The 25,891-nt window shown below is 37.5% G+C and overlaps 1 protein-coding gene across 2 annotated transcripts in view; it reads left to right on the top strand.

The window, feature by feature from the left end:
* The window catches only part of STAG1 (stromal antigen 1), a 418,468-nt gene that overhangs the window by 179,979 nt on the left and 212,598 nt on the right, over positions 1-25,891 (top strand). For both annotated transcript variants that reach the window (XM_030934385.1, XM_010364825.2), the window contains exon 5: positions 11,412-11,508. In XM_030934385.1, coding sequence (XP_030790245.1) covers positions 11,412-11,508 — 97 coding nt within the window. The remainder of the gene's footprint in view (positions 1-11,411; positions 11,509-25,891) is intronic.

Here is a 25,891-nt window from a genome sequence, read left to right as displayed (position 1 = left end):
TTCAAGGCATCTACCCATGTAAAGTTACCAGAGGGCTTTCAAGCTTAAGAAGGCTAGTCTTCTCAAACCTTAGAAAGCAAGCTACTTCCATTGGTATAGGAGGCTCAGAATTACTTGGAGGATGGAGGAGAGCTATTCAAAATTGCTAGTTTGATCTGGGACCAACCAGATTTCTCTGTTGCAAGTTTTAGGATCCCATTCTTTGCCAGTTAAGATTCTTACTTCCAGATGAGAAACTCGGTGAGACTGAATTAAACTGTTACTGCCTCTGACACAATTAGATTTTCTGGTTTGATTTTCAACAAAATCAGCCCCTCACCTATAAGAAATGAGACATTCTAGGATTCTTCGTGGAAATTCTCTAGCTTTCTCAGATTATCATTTAAGCTGAGCATTAATTAACTTGAGCTTTTTGTTTTATCTCTGTAAATACTCATGTGTACTTAAAAGGATCTTTCTTAACCCTGCTGCCTTTACAGCCATAATTATTGCCATAATTCCCAAATTCATCAGTCATGTAAGCTTTCAAGGCATGTGCTTGAATTGGCACTTTATCACAATCAGCCATCAGCGATAGCTTAATTTTCCCAAGTTACTATATGCCATCGATTACTAGCATCCCATTTCCTTGGCAAGGAGCTAAGCTCTATCTTTAATCCCAAGGATATGATTCAAATTCCCTCATCTCTTCTTTTCTGATTTATCCCCTGGAACCAGTTTTTTTTTTTTTTTTTTTTTTTTTTTAAATCAATCTGGGTTTAATCAAGAGCCAGATTGTCGATAAAATTTATTACAAGTAATTACTAAGCTATGATAGAGGAGTAACTACAAAAATGTAAAGGTAACTCTAGAGGATATCCTAGGGATTAAGGAGATTTCTCAAGAAAAGATAAAGTTGGAAAGGGGTGGAAAGGGAGAGGTCCCCTTTCCCGGGTTGGAGTTCAGACCTTGTCTGATAAGTTGGATTGCTGCCCACTGGAATGTAGAGAAGTTCACTGTAAGTTCTTGCCTTGGCCAGAACTGGTTAGCAGTTGCTGGGTAGCAGGAAACAACCCTCTGAGTAGTTGTGTTGAATATGATAGACAGTTTTATAGGGAGAGACAGGGCACTGCTCCCAGTATGAGTCCTGGAGCATGCCAGTGTCCATATTGGAAGGGCTGCATCAAGAGAGTAATCACCAGTCCCAGGCTTGGGCACAAGGTCAACAAAAGACTGCATACTTTTGTTGTGAGGCTGACCACTACTGGATTTTCTTATATATACTCACCAATGATGAACCATGCAGCAAGAGCAAAAAAAGGAAAACTCAACATACCAGAACTAGGAAGAGGAGACCCCTTCCTCCTGCAGTATCCTTTCAGAGCTCTGTACTGATAAAACTTAACATCCTTCTTAATGTAAAGGAGAAATATTTATATAGTCTCGTCCATTATTCCAGAACAGATACTGAAGGTTAAATTTGGGGCCAAGAGGCAATACATTGATAATGGATACAGAGGTTTTCCCCTTGTGTCTAGTTTCTTAGCTAATTGCTTAAGAAGTAAGACATTGAAAGCCGATTGGATGCTTCGTGTGTAGGGATAGAGTTGGTCGATTATGTCTGACTTGTTTTATTATTGGTTCTAGTATTTACAAGATTTTTACTTTTTTCTATGAATTCATGAATTTTACCTAGCTGGACTTAGATGTGTGTCATTTTTCCATTCTGGCTACCACTAGATTTAAATCTTTTACTGATTAGGTGGATTTTCCTCTTAAAAATAACGTTTACTTGCCTTTCTTTTCTTTGTTCTTTTTCCTTTGAAATGGGGTCTCGCTCTGTTGCCTAGTCCTGAGTGCAGTGGCACAATCTCAGCTCACCACAACCTTGGCATCCTGGGCTCATCCTGAGCTTAAATGATCCTCCCATGTCAGCCTCCCAAGTAGCTGAGACTACAGGTACGCACCACCATGCCTGACTAATTTTTGTGTTTTTTGTTCGAGACCAGCCTAGGCAACGTGGCAAAACCTCATCTGTATTAAAAAAATACAACCCCCCCCCATAGCCAGACATGGGTGGTGTGCACTTATGGTCCCAGCTACTCGGGAAGCTGAGGTGGGGGGATTGCTTGAGCCTAGGGGATCAAGGCTGCAGTGAGTTCCGTTCGTACTGCTGCATTCCAGCCTGGGTGACAGAGTGAGACCCTGTCTCAAAAAAAAAAAAAAGGGAAGTTTTGCTAAAATTTCTCTGATGAGAACTTCTGCAAGATAAATATAGTAACTATAAAGATAGCCTACAAACTGGAAGGAAATATTAATATAAAAACTTGAAGATAATTGATATTTAAGACATTCCTTTTTGTGCTATATTTATTTAGAAATCACTGTTACAGTACTAAACTTTTAACCTGGTTGCGTACCAGGTTAAATTGAAAGTATGTACATTTGTTGAAAATAATTTTCTATTTCAAAAGCAGAATAATACAAAGCAGAAAAAACACAAAACATTGGTATCAAATGAAGTATGAAAAGTATACTTGTCATGGGGCATTATATATTTATTTTTCTAAAAAGTGATATTGAAGTGATACTGAAAGCTGTAATTCTGTTCCTAAGGTAAAATGAAAATATGGCTTATCACATGAAGGGCTATATGATTAGATCTCATTGGCCTGAAACTGCAGTTAGTTAATAACTAGTGAAAGAAATAGTATCATGTCTATAGTGTCAGTTTTTCTCCACAGCCCCCGAAGAGTTACATTTAAAAAATGTAAAACAATAAAAGCAAAAAAACAGGCTTTGGAGAGCTCTGAAAATCAGTAATGTTTTAGCTTATACCTGAAGATAAAATAACAGTTTAACCTCATGGAGTAATAAAAAAAATTCTGTCTAACTACATAGTATTTATATATGCATTCACAGAAAATGTGTGTGATATTGCTAAAAGCTATGTTGAAAAGGATTACTTAAACATTTATTATACAGTGATTCTCAGTTTGGAAGTGGGAAGGTCTTTCATTCAAGATTCCTGATTAAGTTCTTGAATTTACAAAGTAATGTAATTTGTATTATCTTTTCCGTCTGCTTGTCTTTCTCCAAAGCAAATGAATCTACTCTTAAGCAGCAGTATAGAATACTAATTCTCTGTGCCCTTGTCTGCTTACCCGAGGTCCTACCAAATGGCTTACTGAGAAAAGTATACTTACCTAATAGAATTTGAAGAATGTGGACTCTGTACTGTGTAGATATCTAGATTGAATTGCTTGATCTTTTAGATTTACCTTATAGGGAGCTTAGGCAGATTTAAAACTCATCTTTAACTATGATATTGACTGCTCTTTTCCATATATTTATATTTCCTCTTTGTAATCTTAATGGTTTTTTATTCTTCTCAATTTAAAACAGTTATTTTTAAACTACCTCATATGCCTTGTGGAACAAGACAGAATATTAATTTTTATACTGCCTGCTAGTACAATATAATAAAATCATAATTATAGCAGATGTCATCATTTTTGTCATATGAATGTAATCTATGATTCAGATGCTGCTTGTTGTAGCTTTCTCATTGAGGATCTATGGCTCAGGTCTCAAGGTTTTCTTTGTAGCGAAGTCTTAAACTGTAATGAATTGAGGACATTTAATCCTATTAGTGTCACAGATTGAATTTTTCCATACCTTTTCCCATGTTTGTGTGTATGTGTGTGTGAGAAAAAGAGAGAGATTTATGTACTTAAAAAATAGAATCATACTCATTTCTTTGTGCATTTAATGTCAGAAACAACTTTTTCTATCATTAGTGCTAACATAGATTCAGCTCATTTGTATTACTAGTTACATTTCATTCTACTGTATGGATATATCATTTAGTGAAACGTTCCTTTATAGACATTTAAATTGTTTAGTGAGGCTTTTTTAATAGTAAATAGTACTATAATACTCATATCCATGCAAATAAATATTTTCTCTAAGTCGGGGGAAGGCTGCATATAAATATTGGTAGCCAGAGGGGCAGTTTTTGGCAGAGGTGACTTGCTATCTACCAAAAGTTATTTTTCCTTTTTCATAGTGAAGAACGTTCAAGGAGGCTGCTGGCAAACAGAGACTCCATTTCTCTACTTCCATAGCATTCAGATATGGCTAGCTAACAAGTTCTTGCCTGTGAAGTATTAATATTAGCTGAAATGATATGGACTACTTCCAAACATGACTTACAAAAATTTCCCATGAAATGCTGTCTTTATTATTGATATTCATGGTTGACCTTGGAAGCCACTTGTTAAGGATACAAGATCCTCTGTCACCTTAGGTCCCAGAATGACTGTGTGTCTGTTATCAGATTCAGATGCTCTAAAGCTATAGCCTTCTCTTTGGGTCTGTGGCTGTGTTATCAGAAATAGCCTTTCTGTTAATTTTCTGTTGGAATTATATTGCATACTTTTCCTTATCCTCCACATAAAGACAATCTACATCGGAATATTCTGTTTATTAAGGTAGAAGCCACTTTGGTAGGCCAAGGCGGGAGGATTTCTTGAGCCCAGGTGTTCGAGACCAGCCTAGGCAAAATGGTGAAATCCCGTCTCTACCAAAAACACAAAAATTAACCAGGCGCAGTTGCGTATGCTTCTGTTCGCAGCTACTTGAGAGGCTGAGGTGGAAGGATAGCTTGAGCCTGGGAGATTGAGGCTACAGTGAGCTGTGGTCGTGCCACTGGACCCTAGCCTGGGTGACAGAGTGAGACCCTGTCTCAAAGAAAAAAAAAAACCACCACCAGAAAGGTAGATTATTAGGTCATTGATTTAAACCCTTCTTTATATAAACTATAACTTAGCTATAAATTATAAATATTTAAAGCTCTAAATTTTCTTGTAAACACTGCTTTAGGTGGATTCTACAGTTTTTGAGATGCTTTTATTCAGTTTAAAAAATTTTCTCATTACCAAACATTTGGGGACATTTTATATATATTTTTGTTACTGATTTCTAAATCAGATGGGACAGATTTTTAAATCTGTTATTGCAAGAGAGCTTGCTCTGTATTATTTCAGTGTTTAAAAACTTATGGAAGTTTGATTTATGATTTATTTTGGTGAATATTCTTATGTGCAATTGAAAAGAATGTGTATCCTGTAATTGTTGGTATTAAGTTTTATGCATTAGTTAGATCACATTTATTAGTAATTTTATCCCTATCTTCTATATACATTTTTTTTTTTGTTTGTTACCAAAAGATGTGTGTTAAAAATTTCAGCCATGGCTATGAATTTGCCTCTTTCTTCTTTTAGTTCAGTTTTTGCTTTATGTATTTTGAGACTCCTGTTATTTGGTGTAAAAATTTGATGTCGTTACAACTTCCTAATGAATTTATCATTTTATTATTATAAAATATTTCTCTGTTTGTTAGTGTTCTTGTCTTGATTTCTACTTTGACATGAATATAACCACAACATGTTTCTTATGGTTCATGTTTGCATGGTGTGTGTATATGTGTGTGTATGTATATGTATATATGTGTATATACACACACGAGTGTATATATATGTGTATATACACACATACATATATATCCTTTTATTGCTACCTATCTGTGCTGTTATATTAAAAGTGTGTCTCTTGTAAATATTATGTGGTTGGGTCTTTTTTTTTTTTTTTGAGACACTTTTGCTCATGTCACCCGGGCTGGAGTGCAGTGGTGCGATCTTGGCTCACTGCAACCTCCGCCTCTCGGGTTCAACCAATTCTCTTGCCTCAGCCTCCCGAGTAGCTGGGACTATAGGCGCGTGCCACCACACCCAACTAATTTTTGGTATTTTTAGTAGAATGGGGTTTCACCATGTTAGCTAGGATGTTCTCAGTCTCCTGCCCTCGTGATCCGCCTGTCTCGGTTCCCAAAGTGCTGGGATTATGGGTGTGAGCCACCGCACCCTGCGTCTCACTCTGTCGCCCAGGCTGGAGTGCAGTGGCGTGATCTCGGGTCGCTGTAAGCTCCGCCTCCCAGGTTCACTGCCTTTCTCCTGCCTCAGCCTCCGGAGTAGCTGGGACTACAGGCGCCCGCCACTACGCCCGGCTAATTTTTTTGTATTTTTAGTAGAGACAAGGTTTCACCATGTTAGCCAGGATGGTCTCCATCTCCTGACCTCGTGATCCGCCCTCCTCGGCCTCTCAAAGTGCTGGAATTACAGGCGTGAGCTACCACACCCAGCCAGTTGGGTCTTTTTATCCAGCCTGGACAATCTCTCTTTCATGAAGTTGGTTTTGTTTTTATTTTTTGTTTTAGTTTTTAGTCTGAAAATCTTTTATTTGCCATTTTTTGAAAGGTTTTTTTTTGGCCAAATAAAAAATTCTGGATGGACTTTTTCATCTTTTTTCAGGACATTAAATATGTTACTGTATTGTCCATGGGCTTGCTTTGTTTTTAATGGGAAGTGTGTCATTCTATTCTTTGCTTCCCTATATGTAGCCTTTGGTTGCTTGAATTTTTTTTTTCTCTTCTTGAAAATTTTCAGCACAATTTGATTATGTGCCACATGTGATTTCTAAAACAAATTCTTAGTCGTGATCCTCTGTATTATGACAGGCTGCATTATCCAACCACCTATGGCCATACTTGGCAATGCTTCTAACAGTTGCCATTCTCTGCCAACTCAAGAAAGGCTCATACATGGCTCTCTGAAGTTTAATTCTTTTTTTTTTTTTTTTTTTTTTTTTAATTCTTTTTCTTGCTCTGTCTCCCAGGCTGGAATGCAGTTGAAGATGACAGTTCATTCCAACCTTAAACTCCTGGACTCAAGTGACCCTCCCACCTCAGACTACTGAGTAGCTGGGATTATAGGCATGTGCCACTGTGCCCAACTAATTATTTTAAAAATGTTTTGTAGAGTCAGGGTATCACTGTGTTGCCTAGGCTGCTCTCGAATTCCTGGCCTCAAGTGATCCTTCCTCATTGGCCTCCAAAGCTCCGAGATTACAAGAGTGAGCCACTGCATCTGGCCTAGAGTTCAGTTCTTTAAATCCATTTGTTTTCATACCTCTCTGAGAGCTTATAAAAGGTACAACTTCGTTTACTTCTGGATGAATAACCAGTATGTCAGGGTCAGTATCATTTATTATATAAATAATTTTCCTCTCTAAAATTGAAATGTCTCCTTTGTCATAGTGGAAGTTATATATATCTGGATCTATTTCTTCTGCATTTATTTTTTCCCTTAATGCAAAGAGCTATTTTTTATTTTTATTTCTGTGTTTTCTTCTCTTATATTACTTGCTTACTTTTTTTTTTTTTTTTCCCTTGAGTCAGTCTTGCTCTGTCACCCAGGCTGCAGTGTAGTGGCACGCTCACAGCTCACTGCAGCTTCATCCTCCACCTCCACCTTCTGGGCTCAAGTGATCCTCCCACCTCAACCTCCCAAGTAACTGGGACCACAGGTGTGCAGCACCACATCTGACTAATTTGTGGATTTTTGGTAGAGGCAGATTTTGCTACATTGCCCAAGCTGGTCTCAAACTCCTGAGCTCAAGCGATCTGCCTGCTTCGGCCTATGAAATTGCTGGATTTACAGGAATGGACCACAATGCCTGGCCTTGTTTACTATTTATGATTGTTTTTCAGTTCCTTTGTAGTATGTTTTAGTGTTTATTTTATTTATTCATTCTATTTGTATTTATTTAATTGAAACAGAGTCTTGCTCTGTTGCCTAGGCTGAAGTGCAGTGGCACCATCTTGGCTCACTGCAACCTCTGCCTCCCACATTCAAGTGATTCTCGTGGCTCAGCCTCCTAAGTAACTGGGATTACAGGCGTGTGCCACCATGCCTGACTTTTTTTCCCCCCTTTTTCGTTTCGTTTCTTTTCTTCTTCCTTCTTCCTCCTTCTTCTTCCTTCTTCTTTCTTTACTTCCTTCTTTTCTTCTTTCTTCCTTTCCTTCTTTCCCTGCTCCTCCTCCTCCTTCTTCTTTCTCTCTCTCTCTCTTTCTTTCTTTCGTCTTTTTCGTTAAGAGATGGAGTCTCACCATTTAGCCAGGCTGGTCTGGAACTCCTGACCTCAAGTGTTCCACCCATGTCGGCCTCCCAAAGTCTTGGGATTGCAGGTGTGAGCCACCGCACCCAGCCTTATTTATTCATTTTAGAGACAGGGTTTCACTCTGTCGCCCAGGCTAGAGTGTGATAGCATGATCATAGTTCACTGTAGCCTCAAACTCCTAGGCTCAAGTAATCGTCCTCCCTCAGCCTCCCAAGTGGCTGGGACTGTGGTCACGTGCCACCATTCCTCACTAATTTTTTTTTTTTTTTTGAGACAGAGTCTCGCTTTGTTGCCCAGGCTGGAGTGCAGTGGCACGATGTTGGCTCGCTGCAAGCTCTGCCTCCTGGGTTCACACCATTCTCCTGCCTCAGTCTCCCAAGTAGCTGGGACTACAGGCACCCACCACCACACCTGGCTAATTTTTTGTATTAGTAAAGATGGGGTTTCACCGTGTTAGCCAGGATGGTCTCGATCTCCTGACCTCGTGATCCACCCGCCTCTGTCTCCCAAAGTGCTGGGATTACAGGCGTGAGTCACCGTGCCCGGCCTATTTTTTTGTTTTGCTTTTTGTAGAGGTGAGGGTCTGTGTATGTTGCCTGGGCTGGTCTTGAACTCCTGGCCTCAAGTCATCCTCCTACCTTGGCCTCCCAAGTTGTCAGAAATACAGGTGCAAGCCACTGTACCTGGCCCCAAGTTTTTGTTTGTTTTTTGACAGGGTCTCGCCCTGTCGCTCACACTGGTGTGCATTGGTGTGATCTTTGCTCACTACAGCCTTGACCTTTCAGGCTCAAGTGATCCTCTCCTCTCAGCCTACCAAGTAGCTGGGACTACAGGCATGCACCACCACTCTAGCTAATTTTTGTAGAAACAGGGTTTCATCATGCTGCCCAGGCTTGTCTCAAACTCCTGTGCTCACATCATCTGCCTGCCTTGGTCTCCCAAAGTGCTGAGATTACAAGTGTGTGCCACCATGCTCGGACCAGAGTTTTAATATTTCTAATGCAGGTTCCTGTGCACCAGTCTTAGAATGTTTTGAGCTCTTCATATGTTACCGGTGGGAGTATAAGTTAGTACAATTACTTTGGGAATTAAAATTCTACTCAGACTGCCTTTACGTTACTGGACCCCTGTAAAAGTGAGGAAGTAACTTCTTCAGTTTTATGCCACACTTTGTTACCTAGGTTGCAAAGCATTTCTGCTTCAGTCCTGAGTCTAAAAGTTGCTCTTGATCTGCTCTATTCACTTTTAGTTTCACCATCGTCCTGAGCTTACAGGACCTGACATGTTATTCAGCAGAGGTGAACCTTGCCCAGATACCATGGTATTATTTTCTTCTTGACCCTCTCTTACCACCATAATCTTCTTTCTAGTTTTCTCTTTACTTTAAAAACAAACCCCCCCAGACACTAATGTGATGAGACAGTGAAACAGTATTATGTATAGAAAGTCTTCTCTTTCACTTGGAGCAAGGGAAAGTGGTTCTTCTCAATGGAAGGTCATTGAAGAAGGGATATGCTCAATCAGAATGGGCTAAATTAAAAGAACTGACAATACCTAGTCTTGGGTGAGGATGTAGAGCACCTGAAAATCTCACATCTTGCTGGATTTCATACATTGCTGGTGGAAGCGTGATTTATTACAACTTGTTTTGAGAAATTGTTTGGCATATCTACTAAGCCTTGATGTGTGTGTATAATGTGTGTTAACAAATCTGCTCTTGGGTCTGTAATACAGAAAAGAATGTTTATATTCATCAAAATGTGTATCCGTAACAGTTTTATTTGTGATAGCTCTAAACTGCAACTGCAGCTGAGTAATGTTGAGTACTCATATTCCTCAACAGTAAAATGTGTGATAGATTGCGGTATATTCATACAATGTAATAATACTCAGCAATACAAAAAAGGCATTACTAATACACATAACAATGCTGCTGAATCTTACTGATACAACTTTGTTTGAAAGAAATAAAAAACAAAAGATGATACCATTTATATGAGTTTCAGTATCATGTCAAACTAATCCATGGTAATATGTGTCACTATAATAATTACCCTTTGTGCTGGGAATGGTTACTGCTTGGAAGGCAACCTAAGGGAGCCTGTTTTAGTTCTGGAAATGTTTTCTATCTTTATCGTGGTTATGGTTACACAGGTGGGTTTATTTATAAAAATTAAGATATAACAAGATTAATGCATTTTACTGTATGTGAATATACCTTAGTACACAAAATTTTATTTTTTTTACAATCACATTTTTATACATTTCCTCTGATCCCTACCTCTGCCCAAGAAAATCTCAAGGAATCCTGCCCACTGGAATGCAAACTGGAATTACATTAAATTTGCCTTGTAAGTTGGCAAGACTCTCAAACTTCATTGATACAGCACTAAGTCTTTTTTTAAAATTCAGAATGTGATACCTGTTGAAGTCTTTTTTTATATCCTGTAAGTTTTAATAATTTTCCTCATTAAAAATTCTCTAAGATGTATTCTTAGGTATTTTTTGTTGTGAACAAGCTACTAATCCATTTATATTTTCTAGTTATTGCACTAAGTTATTTTGTATATTTATCGTGTCAGCTACCTTGTCAAATTTTCCTGTTATTAATCTCTTGAATCACTTTAATAGAGACTCCTGGATTTTCTTGTCATCTGTAGGAAAGGAGAATTGTCTTTACTCAAATTTTACTAACTTTTGCGTTCACTAAAGACTTCAACCCTGTGTTAAATGGTTAGAGGGGCATCCTTGCCTTGTTCTTTAATTAGTTGAAATATCTTAAGTATTTCAACAACAAATATATTTTAGTCTTTTTATCCTTTGAGTAGATTTTCTTGAACCCTAATTTTCCTAGAAAGTTTTTTTTCTTTTTGGATTGGCTGCAGAATTTTATATACATTTTTGAGATCTAATTTGATAAATAGTTGTTTTAATTTTTCACTTTCTTGATAAATTCAGTTATTTGATTTCTTAATATTAAGCCATTCTTGTATTCTTGAAAAAAATGCCTCTTATTATGTGCATTCTTTGTATGCACTACTCGTGCATTATGCTTTTTGATAACTCAGAAAGTTTGTGTCTATGTAGAAGTGAACTTAATTTTTATCATTTTCATAATATGGTTTGAATATTATCTATGCTTGCTTAATTATTGTACTTAATGGGATTGGTAAGGTCAGGTTTGTTTTGGATTCTATTGTAAACAAATCTTTGAAACCTAGTAAGTCACTTTTTATTGGCCTTTAAAAATGAGGCAGTCTCTATTTTATTAGGCTACAGAGAAATAATTTCAGGTAAGTAATTTTCTTGTTCAGAAAGAAACACATACAAACACACAAACTTTTTTGAAAATTTATTTGCTATAATATCAATTTTTTTTGAAGTTTTCATTTTTATATTTTTTTTTTCCACAGTCCGTGGTGGATGACTGGATTGAATCATATAAACAAGACAGGGACATCGCACTTCTGGATTTAATCAACTTTTTTATCCAGTGTTCAGGATGTCGAGGTACAGAATGTTGAAATAAATGATGTACATTGAGCCTGTCAGTTCAGCAGTGTGACTTTTACTTCACCTGCCACTAGTCATACATAATTTACCCTAAAATAAAACATATGCTGATCTTTTTCTGATAGAGAATATTATTGGTAAGTTGTTTAAGGATGTTCCATTTTCTTGTTCAGTTTTGCTCCTATAAAGTGTAACACATTTATATAGTTTTTGAAATTTTGGGAGGAAATCTAAATTCGTTTAGTAGTTTTATGAATTGATTTTTTAGATCATAGGCTTTTATAATTTTTACTCATATTATTTGTACGTATGCTCCATATTAGGAAGTGTGCTAGTTGCTAGCATTCGTTCTTTTATATCCCTGCCAGTATTTGGTAGTCATTTTATAGTTAAGTTTAAATAATTTTCTTAAAGTAACACAAGTAGCAGAATCAGGTGTCTTAAGTTTGCAATTGTAAGGCGATTAAAGCGAAATTTTATTTTTATCATTTTAGGAGATAACTGCTAGATTTTTTTCTCCTCTAGATAAATCTTAACAGGTTAATTTGTATTATGGGGGGGAAATGAGTTGTTAAATCACCATTCTCTGCTTGTGAATACAGAAGGAATAGTAATCTTTTATTGAAATAACTGACCAAATTGATGTCTTGAAAGCTTGTTTATTTATATCCAAGTTATCACTTACCATATTGACATAAGTAGTTTATCAAATATTTACGGAGCACCAACCTTGTATGAGATACGCCACCAGGGTATACAGAATTTATCAAGGCAGTCTCTGCCCCTAAAAAGTGTTAAAGTATGTGTAATTTTTAAAGGCATCTTCATTGTGAGGAACAAAGAGGGAAATACATTAATAGTTCAGCGAAGGGCTCAGTGCCATAAGTATAATAAAACTGGTTACTATTTAATGACTGTTCAATATGTAGGAAGCTGTGTGCTTTACATACATTAGCTCATTTAATCTTTGTTAACAGTTCCATCAGGCAGATGGGATCTTTATTTTGTAGATCAGCAAACTGAGATGAAAGGGTTTAGGTAAATTTATTCCAGATCATACAGTTAGCAAGTGTGAAACTCAAAATTGAGAGTCAAGCTGTGTCACCTGGAGTGTGTCTCCCCAACCATAAGACACTGTGGGTGTAACAAGAAAGAGCAAGGGATGCTGATGCAGCCTAGTCTGTGTGTCTCTGTGTATATATGTGAATGTGGGGAGGTTGTAAAAAAGTATATCCTACAAAAAGCAAACTCTGAGGTGAGATTAAAGATGAGTAAAAGGAAGTTAGAAGGATGAGAAAGGCAAAAGGTAACATATTATGCAAAAAGACCTTAAGACAAGAAAGTATGGTTCAGTCCCGAACATAGAGGGTTCTGTAGCTGAATGGTAGAGCATGGAAATGGGTGAGGATTAACAAGAGATTAGGCTATTACAAAGTAAGAGAGTTTGCTCATTTTACAGCCTTAAAGTAGGTGAGGCAAGCACTGATGATGTGCTTTATATACATTTTCTCATACAGTCCTATTAACAGACCTGTTGGATTGGGTTTTAATTTGAAAGCAATTAATAGTGTTTAAAATTTTTCCTTTTGAAATTTGTTTTCATGGTTCAAAATAAAAAAGTTTAAAAGTTGTATAATAAGAAGTCTTTGCCTTCCTGCCTTCCCATCCATCTATGCATACTTAACAGCTCTCAACTAGTTTGTTGAACTTGAATGTCCATTCTATCTAGTTTTCATACCTATAAGAGAGGAATGTATATTCTTTCCTTCTCCACCTCACCTGTCTTATACAAAAGGTAATGGTGTATAGAGACCTTTCTCCTTCATTTTTCTTTCTTCTTCTTCTTCTTCTTTTTTTTTTTTTTGAGGCGGAGTCTCTCTGTTGCCCAGGCTGGAGTGCAGTGGCATGATCTCATCTCACTGCAAGCTCTGCCTCCTGGGTTCACGCCATTCTCCTGCCTCAGCCTCCTGAGTAGCTGGGACTACAGGCTCCTACCACCACTCCCGGCTAATTTTTTGTATTTTAGTAGAGATGGGGTTTCATCGTGTTAGCCAGGATGGTCTCGATCTCCTGACCTTGTGATCTGCCCATCTCAGTCTCCCAAAGTGCTGGGATTACAGGTGTGAGCCACCGCTACCAGCCTCTCCTTCATTTTTAAAAACACAGGCTCATTGCATTCCTTTGTGTATATGTACAATAATTTATTTAACTAGGCTTCTATTAAAAGACCATTGTGTTATTTGTAGTCTTTTGCTGTTACAGAGAATGCTTACTGTAATGAGTAATTTTATGTATACCTTATTTGGTCTTTATGAAAGAATGTCTGTAGGTAAATGTATTTGTTATATTAGATACTGCCAAATCGTCAGCTATAGGAATTGTATTCTTCTATACTCTCATCAGTGATACATTAAAATGTTTGCTTTTTCTTAGCCTTTTCAACAAAGTGTATTTATCAAGTTTTTGGATTAGTCTTCAGAATGATTTGAAGATACTATTCCAGTCTGATTTTTAAAAGTGCTTTGAAGTTCACGTAATATACAAGTAAGCATTTTAAAGTGTACCAATTCAGTAGCATTTAGAGCATTCATAAATGTGCAGCTGCCCTACATTGGGTTGCTGTAACAAGACCATAGACTGGATGGCTTACAAATAATAGAAATTTATTTCTCACAAGTCTGGAGGCTGGAAGTCTGAGATCAGGGTCTCAGTATCATCTGGTTCTGGTGAGGCCCTCTTCTACATTGCAGAATACTAACTTCTAGTTGTACCCTCCCATGGCAAAAAAGAGGGTTGAGAGCATTTTCTGGGGTCCCCTCTATAATGGCACTTATCTCATTCATGAGGGTTCCACTCTCATCACCTAATTGCATACGAAAGGTCCCACCTTCTAATACCATCACTTTGGGGGTTAGGATTTTCATATAGGAATTTTGGGAGGACACAGCATTCAGTCCATTGTAGCAGTTGCCACCTCTGTCTTTTCTCAAAACTTTAAAAATCTCCCCAGGAAAATACCCTATACCTGTTCTTTTCTCCCCCATCCCTTGGCAATCATGAATCTACTTTCTGTCCCTGAGGATTTGCCAGTTCTGGTCATTTTATATAAAAGGAACCACACAATATGTCACCTTCTCTGTGTGACTTCTTTCACTTAACATACGTTTTTGAGGTTCATTTAAGTTGTAGCATGTATCAGTGGTTCATTCCGTTTAGGGCTGAACAATAATCCTTCGTATGTATATATCACTATTTGTTTATCCATTCACCTGTTGAAGGACATTTGAGTTGTTTCACTATTGTGAATATGGCATCTTTGAATATTTGTGAACAAATACTTGTTTGAGTACCGTTTTTGAGTCTTTGAGGTGTAAATTCTTAGGACTAGAATTGCTAGGTCGTATAATAATTCTGTTTAAACTTTTTGAGGAACCACCAAACAGTTTTTCACAGTGGCTGCATCATCTTCTATTCCCACCAAAAATGTATGAGGATTCCTATTTTTCTACGTCCTCAACAACACTTGTTATTTTGTAGTTTTAAAAATTATAGCCATCCTACTGGGTATAAAGTGGTGTATAACTGTGGTTTTAATTTGTGTGCACTTAATGCCTAATGATCTTGAACTTCTTTTCATGTGCTTGTTGGACATGTCTGTATTTTCTTTGAAGAAACATATGTTCAAGTCCTTTGCTCATTTTAAAATTAGGTTATGTGTCTTTTTGTTGATGAGTTGTATATATTGTGGATACCAAACCTTTATCAAGTATATAACTTCAGCTGTTTTTGCCCACTCTCTAGGTTGTCTTTTTAACTTTCTTAATGATGTTCTTTGGTGCACAATAGGTTTATATTTTCTTAAGTCTAACCTCCCTCCCTCCCTCCCTCTCCTTCCTCCCTCCCTCCCTCCCTCCCTCCCTTCCTTCCTTCCTCCCTCCCTCTCTCCCCCCTTCCTTCCTTCTTTGTCCCTCCCTCCCTCTCTCTCTGCCTGCTCCTCCCTCCCCTCCCCTCCCCTCCCCATACATGTGTCAAATTTAAGGATCCATTGCCAAATTCTAGATCATGAAGATTTACCTCTATGATTGCTTCTAATGGTTATTTCTCACAAGTCTGGAGGCTGGATTGTATATTTTATATTTAGGCTGTTAATCCATGGTTAATTTTTGTGTATGGGATGGTTTTAATTTGTATTTCTCTGATGAACGAGGGTTGAGAACCATTACTGTTTTTTCTTTGAATTCTCTGTTCCTATCCTTTGCCCATTTATCTTTTGACTGCCTTTATAGTTCCTGAAAAGACATTTTACAAAATGGATCTTAAAACATTTTTGTTAAAGGGGCATAGATGCATATTATCTTAATATGATTTACAAAGAAAGCACACTGTCTTTTATGTCAGTAGAATATAATAAAAATCCTGATATAGACCTAAGTACCTATGAGACATTGGTAAACCTATCTTAGAACATATGAAAAGAAAACATTTTTTACTTATTACAAAAGGAATTTACTAATTAAAACTATACTTAGTTACTATTTATTTTTACCTATCAGATTGGCACAAGTTTAAAATCATAAGAACATTCTGTTGTTCAGGCTGTGGCGGGAGAAAGCAGACACTGTTACATTGTTGTTTAGAATATAAATTGATAAACTTTTGTAAAGGTATCCAGGAATATCTACCAAATCCATATTTATGTTTTATCTGTTGACTCAACCATCCTACTTCTGGGATTTTACCTTGAATATATGCCTTCAGCAGTAAGAAACTAGGTACACAAAATTAATGCAATATTATTTGTTATTGGAATATATTGGAAACAATCCAAATGTTCATATATAAGACAGTGATTGAATGAACTGTAGTATAGCCACATGTTGGAGTTTTGTGCTGCTGTAAAAAAGAATGAGGAAGATGTCTGTGAATGGATGTAGGGATTTTCCCTGTATTTTTTTTTTTTTTTTTTTGAGACAAAGTCTTGTTCTGTCACCCAGGCTGCAGTGCGGTGGTGCGATCTTGGCTCACTGCAATCTCCGCCTCCCGAGTTCAAGCAAATCTCCTGCCTCAGCCTCCTGAGTAGCTGAGATTACAGGCACGTGCCACCATGCCCAGCTAATGTTTTTTGTATTTTTAGTAGAGATGGGGTTTCACCGTGTTGGTCAGGCTGGTCTTGAACTCCTGACCTCATGATCCACCCGCCTTGGCCTCCTAAAGTGTTGGGATTACAGGCGTGAGCCACTGCGCCCGGCCTTTCCCTAGATATATTTTTAGGGCAAAATACAAAGTGCAGAATAATATCTAAAGTATGCAACTTTTTTTTTTTTTTTTGGGGGGGGGTAAGAAAAAGGGAAAACAATGGTTCATTTCACCAAAAAGAAGTACAGGAAAGATAAACCTGACAATAATGAGATTGGTTACCTAAAGAGCGAGAGAGAGAGAGTGTGTCTGTATATATATATATGTGTGTGTGTGTGTGTGTGTGTGTGTGTGTGTGTGTGTGTGTGTGTGTGTGTGTGTGTTGGAAAGTTTAGAGGGAATTGAAATGAGGGAATGATACTGAATTTGAATATTATTTTATAGTTTTTGAATAGTCCTGACTTTTGGAGCTATCTTAATACTTCAAATCCTCAAGAAAACAAAATCAGCAAAGATGGAGGGGGAATATCCTGAAAATGAATACAAACAAAACAAATAACCTTTACACCGTAATAACAACCACACTGAAAGATGTAAAATTACTAACCAAAGTAACTTCGGAACTCAGTAAGTGGGCTATGAAACTAGTTGGGTCAGAGAAAAGTTTGATGAAGAGTACGGTATTTACCCAGTCTCAAAATGTCTCCTTTCAAGATACCTACTATTTACAGGGTAAAATAGAAACTTTGCAGTGTAGAAACTTGATAGATATCACCTTAACAAATGATAAAAGCAAATATTGCAAGTTACAGAGCTAATTGCTATTATGTGCTTTCTGATATGCCCTTAGAAGAACTCAACATCACTTCTGTAGTATTCTTGCCAGAAGTGCATAGTCTGAATCTGCTCATGAAGAAACGTAAGACAAGCTCAAATTGAGTTATATTCTTCAAAATAACTGTCCTGTACTCTGCAAAAAAGTCAGTGTCATGAAATAGTCAGAAATGCTGGGCGTGGTGACTCACACCTGTAACCCCAGGACATTGTGAGACTGAGGCAGACAGATCAACTGAGGCCAGGAGTTCGAGACCACTCTGGCCAATGTGGTGAAACCCTGTCTATACTAGGAATACAAAAATTAGCCGGGCATGGTGATAGGCACCTGCAATCCCAGCTACTTGGGAGACTGAGGCAGGAGAATCACTTGAACCCGGGAGACAGAGGTTGCAGTGAGGCAAGATCACGCCATTGCACTCCTGCCTGGGCAACAGGAGCAAAACTCTGTCTCAAAAAAAGAAAAAAAGGAAAGAAATGACTCAAACTGTTCTAGCTTAAAGTAAAGAAACATGACAGGTGGCTGCAGTGCATGATCTTAGAATTTCTTTGGGGCGGATTACCTGAGGTCAGGAGTTCAAGACCAGCCTGGCCAACATGGTGAAACACCATCTCTACTAAAAATACAAAAATTAGCCGGGTGTGGTGGTGGGCGCCTGTAATCCCAGCTACTTGGGAGGCTGAGGCTGGAGAATTGCTTGAGCCCAGGAGGCGGAGGGTGCACCATTGCACTCCAGCCTGGGCAACAGGAGTGAAACTCCATGTGGGGAAAAAAAAAAAATGACTCAGAAACTGTTTAAAGTAGACTGAAGAAACATGATAGGTGGCTGCAGTGCGTGATCCTAGAATTTCTTTTGGCATAAAGGACGTTGTTGAGACACGTGTGAAGTCTTATGTGGATTATGTGGATTAGATTATGTGGATTAATCTTATGTGGATTAGATTATGATCTTATGTGGATTAGATATTAGATCTTATGTGGATTAGATTATGTGGATCTTATGTGGATTAAATCTTATGTGGATTAGAACATATATATAGTATCGATTGTTAATCTTATGCTTTGGGACATTGTAGTATACTGTGGTTGTATAATAGGTTTATTTGGGGGAAATACACACTGAAATAAATATTAAAGAGTAAAGGAATATCATGTCTGTAGCTAAACACTTATTCAGAACAAATTCATGTGTATATGAAGAGTGAAAGAAGGATAAAACAGATGTAAAATGTTTACATCTGAAGAATTTGGATGGAAGGTATTCAGAAGTTCTTTTTACTTTGCTGTCTTTTCTGTAAATCTAAAATTATATCAGAGTACAAAAATAAAAAAAAAATGTTTTAACCCCAAAGTCAGTGTCATCCTCAAGGGAAACCAGTAGTCATTGTCACTGTCAAAGAAGACAAGGATACCCAGCCTCACAACTCTTACTTAGCATTATATTGGATATATAAGCTAACACATTTAGACAATAAAAAGAAGTAATTATGATCATTGTTTTTAAAATGATCTTATTCAGAACAATATTGCATGTTTAGGAAACTCAGGAGAATCAGTTTGCAAAACTAAAGCAATAAAATAATTCCATAATATATTGAGATACAGAATTTATAGACAAAAATTACTATCTTACAGCCAGTTAGAAGATTTAAAGACGCCCTTTTGAAGACAAAAGTGAGGGGAAAAATTCTTTCAGATTTACATTTCACTGTGATAGTGTAAACCAGGATAAATTTCCAGTGTATCAAGAGTTTAAGGGCAAAAACAAACAACAAATACAAAGAAAAATAATAAAAGCACTCAATGAAAACTAAGAATTCCTTTATAACCATGGAGTGGGGAAGACCTTTTTATTAACGGACTCACAATTAACTGACTCAGAATCTATAAGTTAGCAAAGATTCATAAATGACATAAAACAAAAAATTTATAAGATGGAGACACATTATAGGGAAAGTCAAACGACAAGGGACAAATGGAAATTTTTTTTTTTATTACAAAGGCTGGTATCTCTAATATATGTTGAGATAAGATTTGAGTTTTGTAAGTACTCCTTGTCTTGCATATTAATATCCACAATCTAGATTGGCATTTTACTGTGTGAGCCCATTTTCCCCTAAAGCTGCATAAGAACCAAGGACCAAAAGAGTGTTTTAAAAATTGACCTAAAGTGGGAAGAGAGCAAGGAAACGGAGGAAAAAAACAATCACAATTCGCCCCCTGTCCCCACCCAAGTTCCCGGCTAGAAGTGATGTCACCAACAATGACAAAACAAAGTGGAACATCTTTTCCTGAGTGAATAGTGTGAACAGCTCATCCATTATTGGCTCCAGTATCCCTATTATCACTATTTCCTGATCTTGGCTCTTGAGCCAAGCCCTAAGGTGCGGTATTGGTTTTCTAATTTAGCTATCTCAAGTTGCATTAGCACCCATAGTTGTTTCTCTAACTCTGCTGAAATGTCTGTAGTCTATTCATTTGAACCAGCTAGAGTGAATCCTGTTTGCCATTGGAAACCTCAGAATAGGCTGACTAACTCAATGTGTAGTAGTAATAGATATATTCAGTATCAATGAAGTGAGAAAAATGCAAGGGTAAAGTTGATTTAAACACTGTTGACTTAGAGTTGCATTCTAAAGCTATATAAATTCGTTTAAGTGTTTATTGGAATAAGTTACGAGAGAACTGAGAATTAACACAATTATAGGATGTATTCAGGGAATTATGCATGGCAAAATGAAGATAAGTTGTCCATATATTCAAAGTATTACCATTGTTAAATATACCTTGTTGATACAGGTATATATTTACTTTGGTATGTATTTAAACATAACTAATTTCAGAAATATATGTCTGGTTATTGAAAAGTAGTTTTCATTGACAGTTGTGCTTGTTTTTAATAAGAGTTGTTGATCAAACTTGAAAGTTGATAGTTAAAAGCAACCTTCTTTCTTAGTTGAATGTAACAAGTTATGTTTCTGTTTTGCTCTGCTTGTGCCTAACAGAGAAGTTCCAGATGCCTCAGAGCTTTCTAGGAGTGCAGAATTGCCAGAGAATTAATCACCTAGGAGCACTTAATCTGAGAGTTTCCTGAACTTAACCCAGTTCACTGACTAATTAGGGTCTCGGTGATTTTTTCATGGCACCTGTAAGGCAGAAGAAATACCTACCAGTTCCTTTCAGGAAGTTGTTATGTCCAAACTATTTATTTAGGCCCTCACAATTTAGTAGGTGTTTAGAAAAATGATATACATAATTGAAAAAAATTGTATTCATTTCTCAAATAACTGCAGTTACTTACGTGTGTACAGATGAGCATTGTATAGCTTCTCAAATTTTGAAATTATCTTAATTTCCTGTTTTATATGGGTTTTCTGGTAGCCCTTGTTGAAACTCAGCCTCTCAAAGATAGGGCATTATCAATAGGGAATAAAGGACCAGATGTTGAGATCGTAAGTTACCTCATGCTAATAGTTCCTGTGGTACTTGACAAATATCAAATACTGTATTGTTTTCCTTTGAATATTTAAAATATCCACATTGCCCATATCATTTTACATAAGTCCCTCGGGACATCTCAGTGCATAGTTGGGGCACCATGGCTTTAACAAGTGACTGAACGGGAGTTAGTGTATAAGTACCCCAATTCCTTTGCGCATCAGTGGAATCGTTTTGAAGTACATGGTCTACTCTGACTCGCAGTTTCTCAAGAAGCTTAATTGGGCTCCAGTTACCTACAATTGTAATTGACTAGATAACACACTCTTTATTGTCTTTTTTTAATTATTGTTGTTGTTATTTTTCTTGTTTCATTTCTCTGCTGCATTACTGGTATTTTATGGGTTGTCCTTCGAAATAAATTACTTGCACTGGCATCCTTGTTTTAGTATCTGCATCTGGGGGATAGAAACTAACAAGTGCTTATGTGGCTTTATTATATATTAATCAGTATTCTCTTTAGCAATCTATTTTAATGAATTATGTCTTATCTCCTCACCTGTACAGTGTGTGTGTGTGTGTGTGTGTGTGTGTGTGTGTGTGTGTGTGTGTAGAGAGAGAGAGTTCAATGTTATCTTTCCTAAATCCTTTTACATTGTGACATCTTATATATACAGAAGACTGCATATATAGTGCCTTTGGCCTCTACCTGTTAGATGTCAGTAGCACATTTCTTTCCCCCTCTCCTCCAGTTGTAACAAGCAAAAATGTCTGCAAAAGTTTCCCAATGTTCAATTTTGGGAAACAAAATTGCCCCATGTTGAGAACTGCTATAAAGTATACCTTATATGAATATACTAGTTTATTTATACTTCCCATTCTTGAAGGAAGTTTTTGGGTAATGTAGACAGTGTTATTAAAAGCTATCTTTTGCACATATTAATTTGGTATTCATGCACAGGATGCTCTAGTTTGTGTACTGAGGGGTAGAATTGCTGGGTTATAAAATATGCAACTTTGTATAGTTGCATATTGTATAGTCCTGGTATGTTTGTATAGTTGTGACTTTTCATGCTTTAGTCAAGTGATGTCACAGAATTCTGATGGCTTCACATATTTTGCTCATAGATAGTATTACCAGTATTTTTAGTTTTATCTTGTTGAGTAGGATTACCAATATCACATTGTGGTTTTAATTTATATTCCTTTGATTACTATTGAGGTGGACTACTTTTTCACATAACAGTTAACCATAGAATTTTCTCTTGCATGAACTGCGTAAAGTCTTCTGCAAATTACTGTATTGGGATGTTCGTTTTTTTCGTTTATTGTTTTGTAAGATTTTTATTTTATCTTATTTGAGACATGAGTTTTACTGTTTCCCAGGCTGGAGTGCAGTGGCGCAATCTCGGCTCTCTGCAACCTCCACTTCCCAGATTGAAGCGATTCTCCTATTTCAGTCCCCCAAGTAGCTGGGATTACAGACATGTGCCACCACTCCTGGCTAATTTTTGTATTTTTAATGGAGACGGGTTTTCTCTATGTTGACCAGGCTGGTCTCAAACTCCTGACCTCAGGTGACCTGCCCACCTTGGGCTCCCAAAGTGATGGGATTACAGGCATGAGCCACTGCACCTGGACAGGATTTTTAAAAAAGTGTTAATACTAATCTCCTCTGTTATCATATATATTGCAACTTTCTTCTTCCATTTTGCAGTCTGCTTTTTCCCTTTTATTTTGATACATTATCCCTTGAAGGCAGGGATTTTTGTCTTTGTTCTCTTTGTATCTCTAGCACCTATAAATATTTATTGAAAGAATGAATGAACATGAGTTTAAAAATTTTAAGTCTAACCAAATTTATTAGTCTTCTCTTTTATGGGCTTTTTGTGTCATATTTAAGAAATTATTGATCAGACCCTGTGGCTCATGCCTGCAATAATAGCACTTTGGGAGGCCAAGGCGGGCAGATTACTTGAGGTCAAGTGGTTCAAGACTGGCCTTGCCAACATGGTGAAACACCATTTCAACTAAAAATACAAAAAGTAATCGGGCGTGGTGGTGGGCATCTATAATCCCGGCTACTCAGGAGGCTGAGGCAGGAGAATCGCTTGAACCTGGGAGGTGGAGGTTGCAGTGAGCTGAACTCGCACCACTGCACCCCAGTCTGGGCAACAGAGAGTGACTCTGTCTCAAGAAAATACAAATAAAAATAAAAATTAAAAAATTATGGCCAGGCACAGTGGCTCACGCCTGTAATCCCAGCACTTTGAGAGGCCGAGACGGGCAGATCACGAGGTCAGGAGATCGAGACCATCCTGGCTAACACAGTGAAACCCCTTCTCTACTAAAAATACAAAAAATTAGCCGGGCGTGGTGGTGGGCACCTGTAGTTCCAGCTACTCGGGAGACTGAGGCAGGAGAATGACATGAGCCCAGGAGGTGGAGCTTGCAGTGAGCTGAGGTCGTGCCACTGCACTCCAGCCGGGGCGACAGAGCGAGACTCCGTCTCAAAAAAGAAAAAAAAAATTATTTACACCATGGTCATGAAGATACTCTCCTGTTTTCTTATAAAATCTTTCTAGTTTATGTGAAGTTTAGTTACTTGTGTATAGGTTACTCCTTCAAATTTAGGTTTTTACGTCATCTAGATTTCAGTTTTTTAAGTGTGAAAAATCCTTTAGTTTTTCTTGATTGTACAATGACCCCATTAGCATATATCAAGTATCCCTTTCTGGAGTCTTTTTCTGGGTTCTCTATTCGGCTAATTGGTCTCTTAGATGGAAAACTAACTTTCTTTTTTTATTTTTCTTTTTTTAAAATCGTGTCTCAGGTGTCTTTTTTAAAAATGTAACCCAGGCTGGAGTACAGTGGCACGATCTTGGCTCACTGCAGCCTCAACCTCCCTGGGCTTAGGTGATCCTACCACATTAGCTTCCCACGTGTCTGGGACTACAGGCACACTCCACTACTGCACCTGGCTAATTGTTTGGTATTTTTGCAGAGTCAGGGTTTCAACATGCTATGCTGCCCAGGCTGGTCTCGAACCCCAGGATTCAAGAGTTCTGCCCGCCTCAGCCTCCCAAAGTGCTGGGATTACAGGTGTCAGCCATCACTCCTGGCCAAAAAATTTCTTGACTAAAAACTTACTGACTGTTGTATTTTTGTATATATTTTACAATTAGTTTGTGGGCCAAGCACAGTGACTCGTGCCTGTAATCCCAGCACTTTGGGAGGTTGAGGCAGGTGGATCTCTTGAGCCCAGGGGTTGGTGTCCAGCCTGGGCAACATGGTGAAACCCTGCCTCAACAACAACAACGAAAAAATGCAGAAATTAGTAGGGTGTGGTGGTGTGTGCCTGTCGTCCCAGTTACTTAGGAAGCTGAGGTGAGAGGATCACTTGAGCCTAGGAGGTGAAGGTTGTAGTGAACCATAATCACACCACTGCACTCCTGTCACCTGAGTGACAGAGTGAGACCCTGTCTCAAAAAAAAAAAAAAAAAAAGAATGTGAAGTTCCATCAGTAAACTCGTTGGCATTTTAAATGGAATTACATTGAATCTGTATGTGTGTCAGCATTTCTCAATTTTGACGCTATCGACTTTTTGGACTGGAAAGTCTTTGTCATGGGGGGAACATTCTTGCATTGTAGGACATTTAGCAGCATCCCTGGCCTCTACCCACTAAATGTCAGTAGAACGCCATTCCTACTTGAACAACTACTGCTATACGTCAGTGGGGATGAATTTACATTTTGATAAAATAGAATCTTTCAGTTTGTGATCATTGTGTTTATTTCTGCATATATTCATCCCCTCCACCAAGTATTTTAGGGGATTTTTTGAAGGGAATGTATGTGTGAAAAGGTCTTATACATCCGTTATTAAGTTTATTTTTGTACTTTCAGCATTTAAAAATTTCATTATAAGTAATGGTTTTTTAAAAATAGCGTTTTTTTTTTTTTTTTTTTTAGAGCAGTTTTAGGTTTGCAGAAAAGCGTGTCTACCACTGATATTTTAATGTAAAATTTAATACGCATTCCTAGAATAAATTCAACTTGGTCATGATATATTTTTTAAATTATTTCTAGGTTTGGTTTGCTAGTATCTTGTTTAGGGTTTTTATATCTGTATTTCCATTTCAAGTTTTATTATGAAAACTTTGCTAATTTCACAGAATAAATGGCAAATAATGACTTCTTTTTCTGTTTTTTTTGGAATTATTTCTTTCCAGAATGTTTGGTAGAATTGAAGACATCTGGACCTGAAGTGTTTTGTTGGATGATTTCAAGCTACTGATTCCTTTTTTTAACCATTAAATTGTATACTTGATTGATTGGTTGATTGATTGAGACGGAGTCTAGCTCTGTCACCCAGGCTGGAGTTCAGTGCCGCAAACTCGGCTCACTGCAACCCCTGCCTCCTGGGTTCAAGCTATTCTACTGCCTCAGCCTCCTGTGTAGCTAGAATTATAGGTGTGAGCCACCATGCCTGGCTATTTTTGTATTTTTAGTAGAGATGGGGTTTCACCATATTGGCCAGGCTGGTCTCAACCTCCTGACCTCCAGTGATCTGCTCGCCTTAGCCTCCCAAAGTGCTGGGATTACAGGCTTGAGCCACTGCACCCAGTCGTGATTCACTTAAAAAATTCATTTAGCACTATTGAGGTATTTTATTACTATCATTATTATTTAGAGACTCACTGTGTTTCCCAGGCTGGTCTTGAACTCCAGACTTCAAGAGATTCTCCTGTCTCAGCCTCCCAGGTAGCTAGGACTATAGGCATGCAAGACCATGCCCAGCTTCTGGTGTTTTTATTATTTTGATAAACCAGATTTTTCTAGGAAACTCTCCATTTTATCTAAATTTTAAAATTTATTTTATAAAGGTGTTTATAATATTCCATATATATTATTTATATGTTTATAATATTCCATATATATAGTGTGTACGTGTGGTGTGTGTGCCTGAG

The sequence above is a fragment of the Rhinopithecus roxellana genome, chromosome 1 (genome assembly GCF_007565055.1).
Source record: "Rhinopithecus roxellana isolate Shanxi Qingling chromosome 1, ASM756505v1, whole genome shotgun sequence".
In the NCBI taxonomy this organism is placed as follows: domain Eukaryota; kingdom Metazoa; phylum Chordata; class Mammalia; order Primates; family Cercopithecidae; genus Rhinopithecus; species Rhinopithecus roxellana.
Note: the sequence above shows the minus strand (reverse complement) of the source record. Positions and strands in the feature narration are given on the sequence as shown.